This window comes from Prionailurus viverrinus, chromosome B4, assembly GCF_022837055.1.
Source record: "Prionailurus viverrinus isolate Anna chromosome B4, UM_Priviv_1.0, whole genome shotgun sequence".
NCBI lineage: Eukaryota > Metazoa > Chordata > Mammalia > Carnivora > Felidae > Prionailurus > Prionailurus viverrinus.
Genome location: NC_062567.1, coordinates 72,472,099 through 72,487,836, shown reverse-complemented (window position 1 = coordinate 72,487,836; position 15,738 = coordinate 72,472,099). Strand labels below are relative to the sequence as shown.

Here is a 15,738-nt window from a genome sequence, read left to right as displayed (position 1 = left end):
TATTATATAGTGTCTTTCTTTGTCTCATATTACAGTTTTTGTTTTAAAATATAGTTTTTCCAGTATAAGCATTTCTACCCAAGCTTTCTTTTCACTTCCATTTATATAATAAATGTTTCTCCATCCCCTTATTTCAATCTGCAGGTGTCTTTTGGTCTGAAATGAGTCTGTTGTAGGTAGTATATCGATGGGTCTTGGTTTTTTTTTTTTTTTTTTATCTACTCTGTCACCATATGTCTTTTGATTGGAGCCTTTAGTCTATTTACATTCAATGTAATTATTGAAGATATGTATTTGTGGCCATTTTGTTACTTGTTTTTTGGTTGTTTCTATAGATTTACTCTGATCCTTCTTCTCTTGCTTTTTTCATGATTTGTTGACTTTTTTTAGTGATATACTTAGATTCCTTTCTCTTTATTCTTTGCTTACCTATTATTGGTTTTTGATTTGTGGTTACCAGTAGGTTTGTATATAACATCTTCTGCATATAGCCGTCTATATTAAATTGATTCTTGCTTAAGTTTGAAATCTTTCTAACTCTTCCCCACTGCCATGTTTTAGGTATATGTCATGTTTTACATTCTTTTTTTTTTTTTTAATGAATCCCTTGACTGATTTTTACAGAAATACATATTTCACTGCTTTTGTGTTTTTTACTTTTCATACTCTCACTTACGGTCTTTGTTTTCCACTCAAAGAGCCCCCTTTAATATTTATCATAGGGCTGGTTTAGTGGTCATGAACTCCTTTAGTTTTTGTTTGTCTGAGAAACTCTTTATCTCTCTTTCTATTCTGAATGATAGCCTTGCTGGATAGAATATTCTTGGCTGCAAATTTTTCCCTTCCAGCACTTTGAATAGATCATACCACTCCCTTCTGGCTTACAAGGTATCTGCTGAAAAATCTGCTTATAGCCTTATGGGGTTTTCCTTATATGTAACTGTCTTCTTTTGTCTTGTTGCTTATATTTAACTACCTTTAACATTTAATTACTATTTGTTTTGGTGTGGACCTCTTTGGATTGAATATTTTGGGGGATCTCTGTGTTTCCTGGATCTGGATATCTGTTTCCTTCTCCAGATTAGGGAAATTTTCACCTGTTATTTAAAAAAATTTTTTCTGCCCTTTTTCTACCTTTTTCTCTAATCTCTAGATTAGAGATCCCTCTAATCTAAATGTTATTATGCTTGATGGAGTCTCTGAGTTCTCTGAGACTATTCTCATTTTGCATAACTTTCTTCTCCTATGCTCAACTAGGTTACTTTCCATTGCTCTGTCTTCCAGGTCATTAATTTGTTCCTCTTCTTCATCTAGTGTGCTATTCTCTCAAGTGTATTTTTAATTTCATTTATTATGTTCTGGATCTCTGATTGGTTCTTTTTTTTTTTTTATCTCTGTGTTAAGGGTCTCACTGATGTTGTGTACTTTTTTCTCAAGTCCAGTGAGTATCTTCATGATCATTACTTTAAATTCTCTATCAGTCATATTACTTATATCTGTTTCCCCTAAGTCTCTTTGCTGTGGTTTGGTCCTGTTCATTCATTTGGGACATGTTTCTCTGTCTCTTCCTTTTGTCTAACTCTCTGTGTCTGTTTCTGTGTGTTAGAGAAGTCAGCTACCTCTTGCTCTTAATAGTAGCCTTATGAAGAAGAGGTCCTGTAGAACTCTGCAGTGCAGTGTCCCCTGTTCCTCAGGGCCTGGAATTTCAGGGAATGTCTCCTATGTGTGTTGCATTTGCTCTGCTGTTAAGTCTTGGCCTCTTTTTACTTCAGTCCGGTTGTCTGCAGAGGCTCTCTTTGCCTACTGTGGGCAATGTTTGGTCCCCAGCAGGGTGGTGGGGGGTGGGGTGCGTTTTAACATGTGTGGTGAAATGCTTGTGAAATGAGATCTGCCTTGTCGATGGAACTGAGGTCCCTCAAAATGTGTAGGTTGGGAGATAGTCTGTGCTGTTCTTCTGGGGAAGGGGGCCTGGAGCTACAGGACCAATGGGAGTGTGACTGGGAAGAGTGGATCTGCTGAAGTGAAGTAGGTGGGGGACTTGGTGCAAACAAATTAGGTAATGAGTATTGACCCATGCTGGTTCCTACAGGTGGCCGTTGTTTATGCTGGTGTATCGAGGAGGGAAATGGTGCCTGCCAGCTCTTTTGCTTCTGGAGGGGTCTCTCTATTTTCTCTGTCTCTCCAGGCCATGCTCTGAGATGAGTAAATCACTCTCTCTTCTGCCCTGGCATTTTTCACACTGCGGTTCTATGCTGTTATCTGCACAGGTTGTTGCTGTACTATCTTTTTAGGGACTCAGCTTCCTAATGCCCTCTGGGCTGTGCCAGACCTGAGTTGGCTGATTTTTAAAATTCCAGGCTTTAAGTCCCACTAGTTGTAAGAACTCATGAAATTCAGCTCCTCTTGCTTTCAAAGGCAAATGTTATGGAGATTTGTCCTCCCCATTCTTAGGCTCTCTGGTGTGAAAGTCTGGTTTTTGCCCTTCTCTGCACTACCAGCTCTCTCCCCACCTGGATAGCCATGGTCTGTTTCACTCTCAAACCATGTTTTACCCTTCCTGCCTGCCTTGATGTGGCCTCTTCTCTACCTTTAGTTGTGGAGTTTGTTCTGTCAGGCTTTGGATCACTTTCTGGTTATTTATGCTAACGTGAGTGTTATCTAGTTGTATCCATAGGATGAGGTGAGCTTAGAGTCCTCCTACTCTGCCGTCTTCCCAGCTGAGCAATCCTGGTATTTTTCTTTTGGAAAAGAAATTGACATCTCCCCATGTTAGGGCATTGGACTTTCAAACTTTTATTAATTTAATTTTCTTCTTCTAAGTCTTTCTTGTACCTCCATAATTTTTTATTCTTTTCTCATGACTCTATTTTCTTATCTGACATTCTTTTGATGTTCCCTTACTCCCTCAATTGAATGATGAGAATCTCCCCATTTCTATTATAGTGAGGTCCAGGACTGATCCTGAGATTACAGGGATTTCTGATGGGGATGAGGATGGAGGAAGAACCCCTGGTTCTGTAGTTAACCATTAGTTGAGTGGTGGGGGGCCACTTCCTCCCCGCTTAGAAGAGATGTATATTGGAAATACAGGCATCTGAAAGTTCAAGGCTCAGAGCCAGCTATATTCCTAGCCATTATACCCATATCTGGGTGGATACCATTTCCATTGGGGATTATCAAAAGAGGGCTACTTACCCAGTCCCAAATGCAAATGACCTGGGTATCATGGAGCAGTTGCTCATCCCTGAGGTGGACACACAAAGGAGTCATTTTGTTATAAGGATCTAGAAATGTCTCCCTAAGGGCCCTGAGCCCTGCTCACATCCTTAGTTTGGAGTATAGCCAAAGAAGGAGAGGTTGGAACTTATGGGGAAACTAAAGAGAGGCAGATGCAGATTATGGCACCAGCCATCCTGGTTGCTTGCACCAGACATATGGTCATTTGCAAAGCAGAGCAAATCATGGCCACCATGATTCTGTGTTTAAGCAGTGCTGGGCATTAGGAGTTAGCCAAATGTCTCAGTCCCTGGGCACTGCCACTAGAGTAGGTCCTTGATTTCTCACTTCTTATCTACTTTTTTTGTATGGAAAATGGATACAATGAGACTTTAATTCTCCTCATCCTATTCTGAGTCTCTCCTCCCTACCCCCACCCCTTCCTGCTCTCCCTCACCTTTTAGGAAAACTAGCAACAGCAGCAGTTACATCCTAGGTCATCAGGTGGGTATTCCCAGAGTCCTGCAGTGACCTCTTTGAAAATCAGCCTTTCTTGGATAAAGGAGAGTATCCTTTAAGCTGAGGTAAACTTGGCACTTTTGACCTGTTGACCCTTAGGGATTGGCAGCCAAGAACTTTCCTCTATATCTCATGATGGATTCTGCCTGGCCCTATTTCCTTATCATTCTGGAATGGAGGTGATTGACCAGGCTTGGGGCAAGATCAGAACAATTCTTTCTGGACTTGTTATATTTAAAGATTCTCAAGAAGTTTCGGACTGTTAATGAGCTCTGTTTTGGGGAGGGTCTAGAAAAGCATAGAGTAGTTTTAATTCTCAGAAAGACCCCTAGGCTAGTCAGAATCTCCTTTTGATTTGCTCCTCCCTGTGATTACTCCACCCATATTTGAAGTGATGGGACTTGTAAACCCCTGAAATAAATCTTACTTCATTCTGACGTTGGAGGATATTTCACTGGGCCCAGTTATTTATATCCTTGATACTCAAAGTCTGGTTCACGAGTCAGCAGTTTTGGCGTCATGTGGTACTCTCTTAGAAATACAGAATCTCAAGCCCACGCTAGACCTACTGAATAAGAATCTGCTTTTTAACAAGGTATACAGGTGATTTGTATACATGCAAAAGTTTGAAAAGCCCTGATTTATAAATTTCTTCTTGGATGGGTGAAGGAAGAAACTCCAGATACGGCTTTTATGCTATAATTCTAGGCTTCTGGGTGTTTTGAATATTTTCCTGTAACACTAAAATTTTCATCTGGGCATAGGACTGTAGTTTAGAACTAAAATTTGACCACCATGAATAAGCATTCTGTTCTGATGTCCCCACTATTTAAGCCCTATGCCAGTCCTAGTAAGCCCGTACAGCAGACTTCTATGCTTGCTGCCCCTCCTCTGCTGAAAAGAGGTAGGTCTCACTGAGGGTTGAGAGTATCCTCAGGTCCTCAGCAGTCATCCCATGGGAGAAAAGGATCCCTCTGTGCCCATCTCGGTAATTGGGCTGGACAGAGGAGAGACTAGCAGTGCTCCTGCAAGTTCAAGGAAAGTCCATGTTCACTTGGCTGAAGGGGGAAAAGAAAGGAGGATCTCGACTCCAGCTCTTACCCAAAGGAAAGATGAGACTTTGGGTTGAACTCCCTCTTGTTCCCTCCCACCACTCTTGGCTTATCCAAACCTTGAAATACTGCTTTTTTACCTCGAATCCGAGCATCTACCTGCAGCTGAAAGATAATGAGAATTCAGAGAGAGTCAGAGACTTAGAAGCCATCCATCTCCTCTGAAATTTCAGTGTACCAGCTGTACACTTACTTGGCCAAATGTAGGAATGTCTATGTGGAAAATAGGGGCTTTTAGGGATTGGAATTAAATTCTAAGTTTCCTGAAAGTAGAATTTTGTGTTGTTTTTATATACCTCACACCAAACCACTTAACATAATGCCCTGCGTACAACATATGCTGTATGCTGAATGTTGAATGATGAATAAATAAATAGGACAAGATGTGGCCTCTTTAGGGGTGGAGACACACAATTCATTACTCTCTTTTACTTTTTTATGTTTTTTTTGCTCTCCCTTTTCTGGCCCCCTTTTACCCTCCTCTCTGCATCTCCAGTGGTTCTCTGAGGAGAACTATTAAATATCTATGAAGGACCTTAAAAAAAAATCCTTCTTACCCACCCTAGAGTGAACAGCTGCTGCTGATAACTTTGGGACCCCTGAGCAAACAGGAGCCTGGTAGATCATCTTTCTACCTAACGATGCTCTAAGCAGGTCCTAAGGTTTGCCTAATCAAAAAGGAAGTACAGTCTTTTTTTTTTATATGAAATTTATTGACAAATTGGTTTCCATACAACACCCAGTGCTCATCCCAAAAGGTGCCCTCCTCAATGCCCATCACCCACCCTCCCCTCCCTCCCACCCCCCATCAACCCTCAGTTCTCAGTTTTTAACAGTCTCTTATGCTTTGGCTCTCTCCCACTCTAACCTCTTTTGTTTTTTCCTTCCCCTCCTCCATGGGTTTCTGTTGAGTTTCTCAGGATCCACATAAGAGTGAAACCATATGGTATCTGTCTTTCTCTGTATGGCTTATTTCACTTAGCATCACACTCTCCAGTTCCATCCACGTTGCTACAAAAGGCCATATTTCATTTTTTCTCATTGCCGTGTAGTACTCCATTGTGTATATAAACCACAATTTCTTTATCCATTCATCAGTTGATGGACATTTAGGCTCTTTCCATAATTTGGCTATTGTTGAGAGTGCTGCTATGAACATTGGGGTACAAGTGTCCCTATGCATCAGTACTCCTGTATCCCTTGGATAAATTCCTAGCAGTGCTATTGCTGGGTCATAGGGTAGGTCTATTTTTAATTTTCTGAGGAACCTCCACACTGCTTTCCAGAGCGGCTGCACCAGTTTGCATTCCCACCAACAGTGCAGGAGGGTTCCCGTTTCTCCACATCCTCTCCAGCATCTATAGTCTCCTGATTTGTTCATTTTGGCCACTCTGACTGGCGTGAGGTGATACCTGAGTGTGGTTTTGATTTGTATTTCCCTGATAAGGAGCGACGCTGAACATCTTTTCATGTGCCTGTTGGCCATCCGGATGTCTTCTTTAGAGAAGTGTCTATTCATGTTTTCTGCCCATTTCTTCACTGGGTTATTTGTTTTTCGGGTGTGGAGTTTGGTGAGCTCTTTATAGATTTTGGATACTAGCCCTTTGTCCGATATGTCATTTGCGAATATCTTTTCCCATTCCGTTGGTTGCCTTTTAGTTTTGTTGGTTGTTTCCTTTGCTGTGCAGAAGCTTTTTATCTTCATAAGGTCCCAGTAATTCACTTTTGCTTTTAATTCCCTTGCCTTTGGGGATGTGTCGAGTAAGAGATTGCTACGGCTGAGGTCAGAGAGGTCTTTTCCTGCTTTCTCCTCTAGTGTTTTGATGGTTTCCTGTCTCACATTCAGGTCCTTTATCCATTTTGAGTTTATTTTTGTGAATGGTGTGAGAAAGTGGTCTAGTTTCAACCTTCTGCATGTTGCTGTCCAGTTCTCCCAGCACCATTTGTTAAAGAGGCTGTCTTTTTTCCATTGGATATTCTTTCCTGCTTTGTCAAAGATGAGTTGGCCATACGTTTGTGGGTCTAGTTCTGGGGTTTCTATTCTATTCCATTGGTCTATGTGTCTGTTTTTGTGCCAAGTACATTCTAATTCTACCTCTCTCTGCTATCTTTTGTTTGACATCCTTCTCTCAGTATTTAAGTATAAAAATTTTTCTTAATAAGTCTGTAAGTAAGGAGTATGTTTGCCTGTATCAGCCTGGGGGAATTTATGAAGACAGGGATTTATCTGGTGGATCCCATGAAGAAGCGCTAGAAGAGAGCTTCAACATAGAGGACATCAGAGGGGACTTTTAACTTAATATATAAGCCTTGTGAGGATGGAAATCAACACACACAAGTCTCACTTATAGATGGGCTTCTCCTCTTACTAATTCAAGCGTTATCTGGAGGAGACTCAGGCCTAAGGGGACTAAAGTTCTGGGTAGGGTAGAGGCACCCAGACCCTAAGGCAAAACTTGGGTGAAAATATCAAGTTTCTTATCTCTACCTAATGCCGCCTTTTACTTGCAGCCAGGTGGAGGCAAAGACTGCTCTAATTTTCCCTAGAGTAAGTCCTGGACATAGCAGCAGGATACAATGACATAGCTTCCTGGGACCATAGAAGGGGCTCAGTTCTAAGGCGAAGATAGTGATTTAGAAGAGGTTTATTTTCAGTGCTTTCTCAATCAATTTATACATGACTTCTTGCCAACTAGAAAGAGAGAGCTACTGTTTCTGAGACCACTGGAAGCTCATATTATACTTAGATGCTAATTTTAATGAAACTGTGTCTTTATTCAGAGGAACAAAAGTTAAGAATCTGTGTAGAAGTTTCCCATTTGCTTTGGTTTTATAATATTAGTACCTGTCCTAAGTTATGTGTTTACCTATGTAAATAGTCTACTGATAGGTAATTGTGTAGACAGTGCCTATTGTTGTCCACTGTAACAGACAGAAAAAAAAAGGCGGGACAGCAGGTTTGGGAGGACCCAGATATATCACCACCTTGAGCAAGCTGGGGACAGTGCATGTTTGAGTATATTTTTAAAATATTTGATCAGTATTTGTATAGAAAAAGACTGAAATCTATGTGGAGGAAGAGCAGAGGAGGAGGAATGTTTCTGTTTAGCAGAGACATTTAGCTCTGACCTCTAATTTGCACTTCCCTACACTGAATAGACATACTTGTCTAATAAGGAATTTACCACATCACTTGGGGACTCTTCCTAACTCAGTCACTTATCAATGTTTCATATAATTACACAGAGTATTCTTGCTCAGAGAAGTTCTGGTAGATACAATTTTCTCTATTGTCATATTTCCACGAGGGGATTGTTAGGCATCTTCTTCCCTTAGCTTCCTGAACTGACAAGCCAGTGCTGCTCTTTAAAGGGAGAATTCACTAGATAAAGGACTGAAACTTAAACTTTGATCAGAGTCAACATCACAGTAGGGTATGGAAAACATGGGAGCAAGGGAAAAGTGATGTGGCCAGGGAATTTAGAAAATTGAAATTTAATCTCACCTCTTTTTGTATATCCCTAAAAGCCATTAGTACCTGAAAGAAGACACAAAACTTGTGAAAAAATTAATGTTATAGACTTTATTACAAAGGGATTATATATATAGAATCTTCCAGCTATTAGGCTGTAGGGTGTGAATGCCAAGACACCATGGCTTCCTAGCTTTAGCAATAGATCCCATTGACTTCTCTACATATATCTGGGCCATCATTTCTCCAAATGGTAAATGGGTGAAATGCAGGAAGTTATTTAAAGAGGGCTGAGTTGTGAGAGGAATATAAGTGAAACCTATTATACTTTGTTTAATTGGTCCTTGTTCTGAAGCTAAGCATAGCTATTAAAGTCAACACATATTTGTATTGGAGGATAACACCAAATACTGGTGAAGATACAGAGCAGTCAGAACTCTCCTACATTGTTGGAAGGAGTGTAGAATTGTATATTCGCTTTGGAAAAACCTTTGGCAGTCTCGTAAAACTGACTATGTACCTACCCTCACACCTAGCCATGGATGGATAGAATGACTGTTAGAAATCTGAGTTGCCTCATTTTGGGAGAAGGATGAAGACTTTGAGACAGATAGTTATGTCTTGTTTGGCAGAAATATAGAGTTGTTTTGTTGAAATTCAGGAGTTTCAACAGGTGTGTGCAGGTGCATATGGAAGCTGGATAGTCAGTGGGGCAGACTATGCCAGTTATCAGCTTACTACCTTTGTTCACTGTTTGTTTTATCATATCCTTTTGTATGTCATAGGTATCCAATTATGTATTGGTTCTCAACAGGATGGTTTTCTGAGGCTTTCATAAGCAACTCACTCTTCTAATACAATAATTATAAGAACATTAGTTATTCTATCCATTTTAAATTAAGAAGATTACTTTCTTCTGTAAAACTTACAGGAAGAGTCATTGTAAATCACAGAGAATAAAAAAGTTGATCACATTACTCATTTCATATAATATTGTTCATTGGGAGCTTGCAGGAGAGGCTAGCGAGACTTCTCATTTTTTGATAAAAAATCCAGAGTCATTAATTTAATTGTCTTTTCCTGCTTGGCTTGGTATGGGAAACATATAAGTTCAAAGTGATCAATTGTCCTCTAATTCCCATCTCTATCTAACAGTTTAAATGTATATGCAACTAGAATGTCAAGATTTGGAAGCTGAAGTAGTTGATATTTTTGGGAAGTCCTGAGAAACTCCAGATAGTGTCTGTGTTCTTGAATTCACAACAGCTTGCTCTGGCTGCCTTGTGGGAATACTTAGCTTCTGCACTGATAGGCCATTGAAATATAAAGTGAAACCTGGCATTTTCATGTTTGAGAATTGGCCACCTTGTTGTTTTCATATAGCTGGGAAACCAAGGACATTTCGTGAAAATAGAAAAGGCATCAGTTTTTATAGAATTAAAAGAAGCTACTTTCAAATTCATTAAATTCATGTCTATTGTAAAGCAGTTTCAGAAAGCAAGACTTAATAATGTAGATTCTGAGACTAACCACTCATCGTATTGCTTCATTAGAAGACTGAAGGCAACAAATTCAGATTGGTGACCTAATGGGCCTATTTTTGTTTTCAACTCATAGTTGCCAAATTCCAAAACACACTCTTAATTGGATTCAACAATTTCATTATTATAGAACATTTGATTTAACAAAGGAAGACATTTTTTGACTGGATTTCTTTAAATCAACTTAAATGGTTTTCCTGACCATTCTTTTCCTAACCACAAAAATGGCAATTCATGTTCCTATCCAAAGTACAGACTTCTATTCGTTTACTTCTCAACACTTTAGAAGTCATCAACAAAAAGCGGGTCTGAGTCTCTCAAATCTAATAAAGAACAGGAAAGCTTCAGCATGGTTTTCTACTATTAGCCATTATTCCCATTTAAACTACTGTCAATAAATTTGGGAATGTGTAGGACAGTTTGGAGCATTAAAACATTTTTATTAGCAGCCTCTGATCCCACAGGATGAATCTGGCATTTGTGCTTCTCCAAAATCTTTATTAAAATACTCTAAAGAAATTCACAACAGCTAGAAATGCATTAGTAATAACGCAATTTCCTATTATAAATAATGCAGAGGAGAATGGCCTCCCAAATATTGAAATTGTATCTGAATGACAATCTAATTTTAATGTCTTTTAATGTCTTGATATAGACCTGCCAGCCATAGCCAATGGGAAAAAACAATCCTCCTCTGTGCTAATGACAAAACCCCAATCATGTTCCAGACAAGACCTTTAGAAGCAATGGGATCACTTGGCATGTTACTCTCTGAAACTCACTAGCAATTATAGGAAACTTAGTATTTTTTTAATGGACTTAATTTGGCATTCAAATGGATAAAACTAAATACTTCTGTTCTTCAGGTTGATTCATTTATTTTTTGAGACATTTATTTTGGAGCTAACTTATTCTGGAGGGGCCAAATCTTTCAGAAAACATTTTATGATATAGGAATCAAGGGCCACAGTCAAGTAGTTATTGGACAAGTTGAGTAGCTCCAAAGATAAAATAACTTTCTTTTGGATCATAAATGGAGTTAAGATCTTTAATTTTCCTAACAAAATGGTAACTTTGCCTTCTTCTCATCCGAGATTTAAAGTATATGGCTTTCTCAATACTTCCCCTAAGGTTCTTGCTCGTGGATGAGATTTAAATTATTCATTTTGCAGTCATTAAAAGGCTGGGATTATCTAATGGACAGGTGGATCTCTAGAAGAGTGCTAAAGTGCACAAACATAAGGAGTCTCTGAGGATTTAGGACTGGATGGGTGATAGAACAAGATGGAAGAGAGCATGGGAATCCTTCACTATCAATCAGTAATTACTCAAGGGGAAAGAAAGAAGTTTGCTCCTTTCTTAAGTCTTCTATCCCTTCTCCTGCCTCTCACAATGCTGTCGAAGATGACCCCTTTGTACTTACTTGGTCCCAGAGGGCTTCAGTTATTGTTAGCTGTATTTCCTGTTGAAATAAGAGACATATCTTGGAAATATTACTCTAATTCTCCCAGAATCAGAAGACACACCCTGAAACTGATAGAATACAAGATATTTTTTTGAAATTGAGATGGACACTTGAAGTCACCCTATTTTTCAGACATCCCAAAGTCTGCTTCAGCCCTACTGAGTCATTTTCAGGCCACATCTCCTGTGTCATCTCTTGATCTATCTGGTGGGTGACAGGTATAAATAGTCTCATATTTTTCCCTTATGAACACCCACATAGCCCCTGGAGTTATCTAGTGTGGTAGTAGCATTGAAGGTATTACCTAGTCCTGGTAGACAGTGATCCACCAGCTGGTCAAGAGCACTCTGAACTATAATGCCCAAGTCCTCCAAGATATGGTCCTTACTAGGCAGCATTCCTGTCTCCTAGCTACAGTCCCTTCTTCTCCATTTTCCCCAGGAATGAGAAACCCAAAAGGAACCAGTCTATTTGGAAGTCTTACCTACCTTTGGTTGCATGGTGTCATCAGTGGATTTTCTGGAAAGAATGATATAAATCTGATGAGGCACTGGGTAGGTGATGTCAGCAAGAGGGCAGAAAAGGAGATTCCAGTCCTCATACCCACCACAGAAACATCAATTTTGACAACCACCATGAATGGGAAAACCTCTGTGGGAAACCAGGAGTCTAGTGGAGAGATTCTAGCACCTTGCAGGAGCAAAATATCCATAAGTAGATGCATTAAAGAGGTTAAGAAAAACAGTTTCACTTTACCTATGTCACCCTTCCCCAAGGGCAGCATAACTCAGTGTCAAAAGAAACACTCTTAGCCTGTGATTTCTCCCATGGGGAAAAGTGAGAGTGAAATGAGCAGTCTGATTCCCCAGCCTTGTGAGACGTTGCATAAGAGGCCAATTTCTGCTTCACCTCACCCAGGTCACTGAGGTTATTGGCACAGCTAAATAGTTTGGGGGAATCTGGGAACAAAGAAAAGGAGTGGACACTCACAGAGGCCACCACATGGATCTCAGAAACCAGCTGCAGATCCTACTAGCTGGTTTGTAGGCTCTACCAAGAGGACCACGCATGAACTCCATGGGACTCCTTATCTGCAGGTCCCCCTACCCCTGGAATTGGCTGACAAATGCCCACAGTACTCTGCACACACCCCAAGATGGTGCACATAGGCCTTTGCAGATGGCAAGTGCAAGCATTGCACAGTATGTAGATGTCAGCAGCTGGCTCAATTATGTAGGAATGAGAGAAGACATACAATCTTGGAATGCACCAGGGCACCATCCTGGGGAAAATAAATAGGAGGCTCTCAGTACCCAGACTAGCTTTATGGGAAGAGAAGACGAAATCCTAAACCTTCCACAAGAGGGAACAAGAAGGTAAGGGTAAGTGCATCCTTAAAAAAGGCCTGAGAGACACCCCCACCCCCATTTTTAGCTGGGCTATTGGTGAAGGTCTTTCACTCTTGAAACCAGTCAGTAAAGATTGGCAGTGGGGACTGCTTCTTCAAATGCCAAGACAGCAATGGAAGAACTCAAGGAACATGAAGAATCAAGGAAGAGTGTTACTAAAAGAACAAAGCTCCAGTGGCAGGCACCAAAGAAATGGAAACATAGGAATTGTCTGAAAACTATTCAAAATAATCATATTAAAGAAGCTCAGTGAGCTACAAGAGATCACAGACAACTAGTGGAAATCAGGAAAGCAATACATAAACAAAAGGAAAAGTTCAACAAAGAGGTAAAAACCATAAAAAAAAAAAGAACCAAACACTTTCTGGAGCTGAAGAATACAATGACTGCACTAAAGAATTCTATGGAGAACTTCAACAGCAGACTCAAGCAGGGGAACAAAAAGAAAAAAGAATGCAAAAGAGGGAAGAAACCTTATGTAACTTATGGGATACCATCAAATGACACAATGACATTTTGAGAGAAGGAATGGAAAGAGAAAGGGGGCAGAAAGCTTATTTAACAATAATGCCAGAAAAATCCCCAAATTCAGGAAGGGAAATAAACATCCTGATTCAGGATGCTCAAAAATCTCAGAAAGGCTGAACATTGAAAGATCTTCACTGAGACATTATAATCAAATTGTCTGAAGTCAAAGACAAAGAGAATTTGGAAAGCAGCAAGAAAAAGTGAATTGCCACATACAAAGGAACTTCCAGAAGACTATTAGCAGAGTTTATGGCAGACACCTTGCAGGCCAGAGGTAGTAGGATGAAATAGCCAAAGTATTTTTTTTTAAGTTTCTTTATTTATTTTGAGAGAGAGCAAGGGAGGGGCAGAGAGAGAGGGAGAGAGAGAATCCTAAGTAGGCCCTGCACTGTCAGCACAGAGCCTGAAGTGGGGCTCTGTCTCACAAACCATGAGATCACAACCTGAGTTGAGATCAAGACACAGATGCTTAACCAATTGAGCCACCCAGGCATCCCACACCAAAGTATCAAAAGAAAAAAACTGCTAACCAAGAATACTTTACCTGGCAAAGGTATCCTTCAGAAATAAATGAGAGACAAAGACTTTCCCAGACAAACAGAAGCTAAGCAAGTTCATCACCACTAGACTTGGTGTACAACAAATGCTAGGGGCACCTGGCTGGCTCAGTCGGTTAAGCGTCCCACTTTGGCTCAGGTCATGATTTCACAGTTTGTGGGTTCAAACCCCATGTTGGGCTCTGTGCTGACAGCTCAGAGCCTAGAGCCTGCTTGGGATTCTGTGTCTCTTTCTCTCTCTGCCCCTCCCCCACTTGTGCTCTGTCTCTCAAAAATAAATAAATGTAAAAACAAAAATTAAAAAAAATAAATGCTAAAGGGAGTTCTTCAAATTGAAATGAGAGGATGTTAAACAGTAGAATGAAAACATGAAAGTGTAAATCTTGCTGGAAAAGGTAAGTATATAGTCTAATACAGAATACTTCAATACTGTAATGTTGGTGCTTAAATCATTTTTAATGCTAGTATAAACCTTAAAACCCGAGAGTATTAAGAATAACTCTAGATACAATAATTTGTTAATGGATGCACATTATGAAAAGATGTGAATATTGGGGTGCCTGGCTGGCTCAGTCAGTAGAGCATGCGGCTCTTGGTCTTTAGGTTGTGAGTTTGAGCCCCACGTGGGATGCACAGATTACTTAAAACAAAATCTTAAAAAAAAAAGATATAAATATCAACAATAATATAAAACATAGGGGAGGGGTAAAATGTAGTTTTTGTATGCAATCAAATTTATCAGCTTGAAATGGACTTATACTATATAAGATATTTTATGTAAACCTCCTTGTAACCACAAAGAAGAAATCTCTAGTACATACACAAAAGATAAAGAGAAAGGAATCAAAACATACACTAGGAAAATTCAACAATTCATTCCCAGTCATTTCCTAGTTTTGTTAACGTAGTAATGGGGATTGTACACCTAGTTTCTTTTCTTATTAATATAGAAGAGCCATTTTTGTAAAGTTTTTAAATGACATTGAAATTCCAAACTTTGATTTTCTTTCACAATTCATCGTTCTTACAGAATATATGGAAGCAGAAAGGGCCTTTGGTTATTTGACAGTGAATATTAGCCCTATTAGTTTTAGGTTTGTTTACTTATGGGTCATTTTAGGCAACTTCTTTTTATTGAACATTTTTCATGGAATTTGTTGACAGGTTTAGTAAAATGTTTTTTTTGTTGTTGTTATGTATTGTAGGTGATTGTACTTGCCATTCTACTTATTGATTAGGCTAAAAGGAACTTCTTCTAAAAATGAACATTCTTGTCTCCACTGAATGAATTACATTTTGTCTCTGTGTGTGTGTGTATTCATATATATTCCTGTTATAAATGTTACAATTTTATTTGCAATTTCTGAAAATATAATCCTAACTAAACAGCTTATTTTGTTCTAAAAGAAAGATTCAACAAATCACAAAGATAGCAAGAGGAGAGAAGCAATGGAATTACAATATGTTCAGGATACAACAAAATGGCAATAGTAAATAATTATTGCTATGTAATGATCCATGGATAAGCACATATTGATTACATTATTTAATAAACAATGGCTAAATAAATTAAAACAAACAATATCCATCTATCTATCTACCTGTCTATCTAAAGAGAGAGAGATAGAGGGAAAGAGAAAGAGAAAGGAGGGCAACAAGGGAGAAAGAGGAGAGAGAAAAGATGCAGTCATGGTAGAATTTTAGCAATTTATTCTTGGAAGTTGGGGCTGAAGAAGATTGAGCCTCCATGAACCAGGCACTGAGGTGGGTGCTTTGATCCACATTTTTTATCCTCAAACAGGGCTGCTGTGTGGGGGAAGCATTTTACTTTACAGCAAACTGAAGCTCTGTCATGCTAAGTAATAGTAATAAAAAAAGCTAATTCCCAGTCAGTTTGAATATATTCTTTGTTATGACTT

General features: G+C 39.3%; 2 protein-coding genes across 6 annotated transcripts in view; one reads left to right on the top strand and one right to left on the bottom strand.

Annotated features, from left to right (window-relative positions):
• LOC125170158 (olfactory receptor 8S1-like) overlaps window positions 1-15,738 on the top strand; it is an 88,192-nt gene that overhangs the window by 7,411 nt on the left and 65,043 nt on the right. The gene's annotated exons all lie outside the window — the stretch shown is intronic.
• Window positions 1-15,738, bottom strand: part of CB4H12orf54 (chromosome B4 C12orf54 homolog) — a 31,176-nt gene that overhangs the window by 13,203 nt on the left and 2,235 nt on the right. For all 5 annotated transcript variants that reach the window (XM_047866448.1, XM_047866449.1, XM_047866445.1 and 2 more), the window contains exons 3-7: window positions 11,814-11,844; window positions 11,284-11,322; window positions 8,353-8,385; window positions 4,928-4,952; window positions 3,196-3,244 (exon numbers count right to left, since the gene is read on the bottom strand). In XM_047866448.1, coding sequence (XP_047722404.1) covers window positions 3,196-3,244; window positions 4,928-4,952; window positions 8,353-8,385; window positions 11,284-11,322; window positions 11,814-11,844 — 177 coding nt within the window. The remainder of the gene's footprint in view (window positions 1-3,195; window positions 3,245-4,927; window positions 4,953-8,352; window positions 8,386-11,283; window positions 11,323-11,813; window positions 11,845-15,738) is intronic.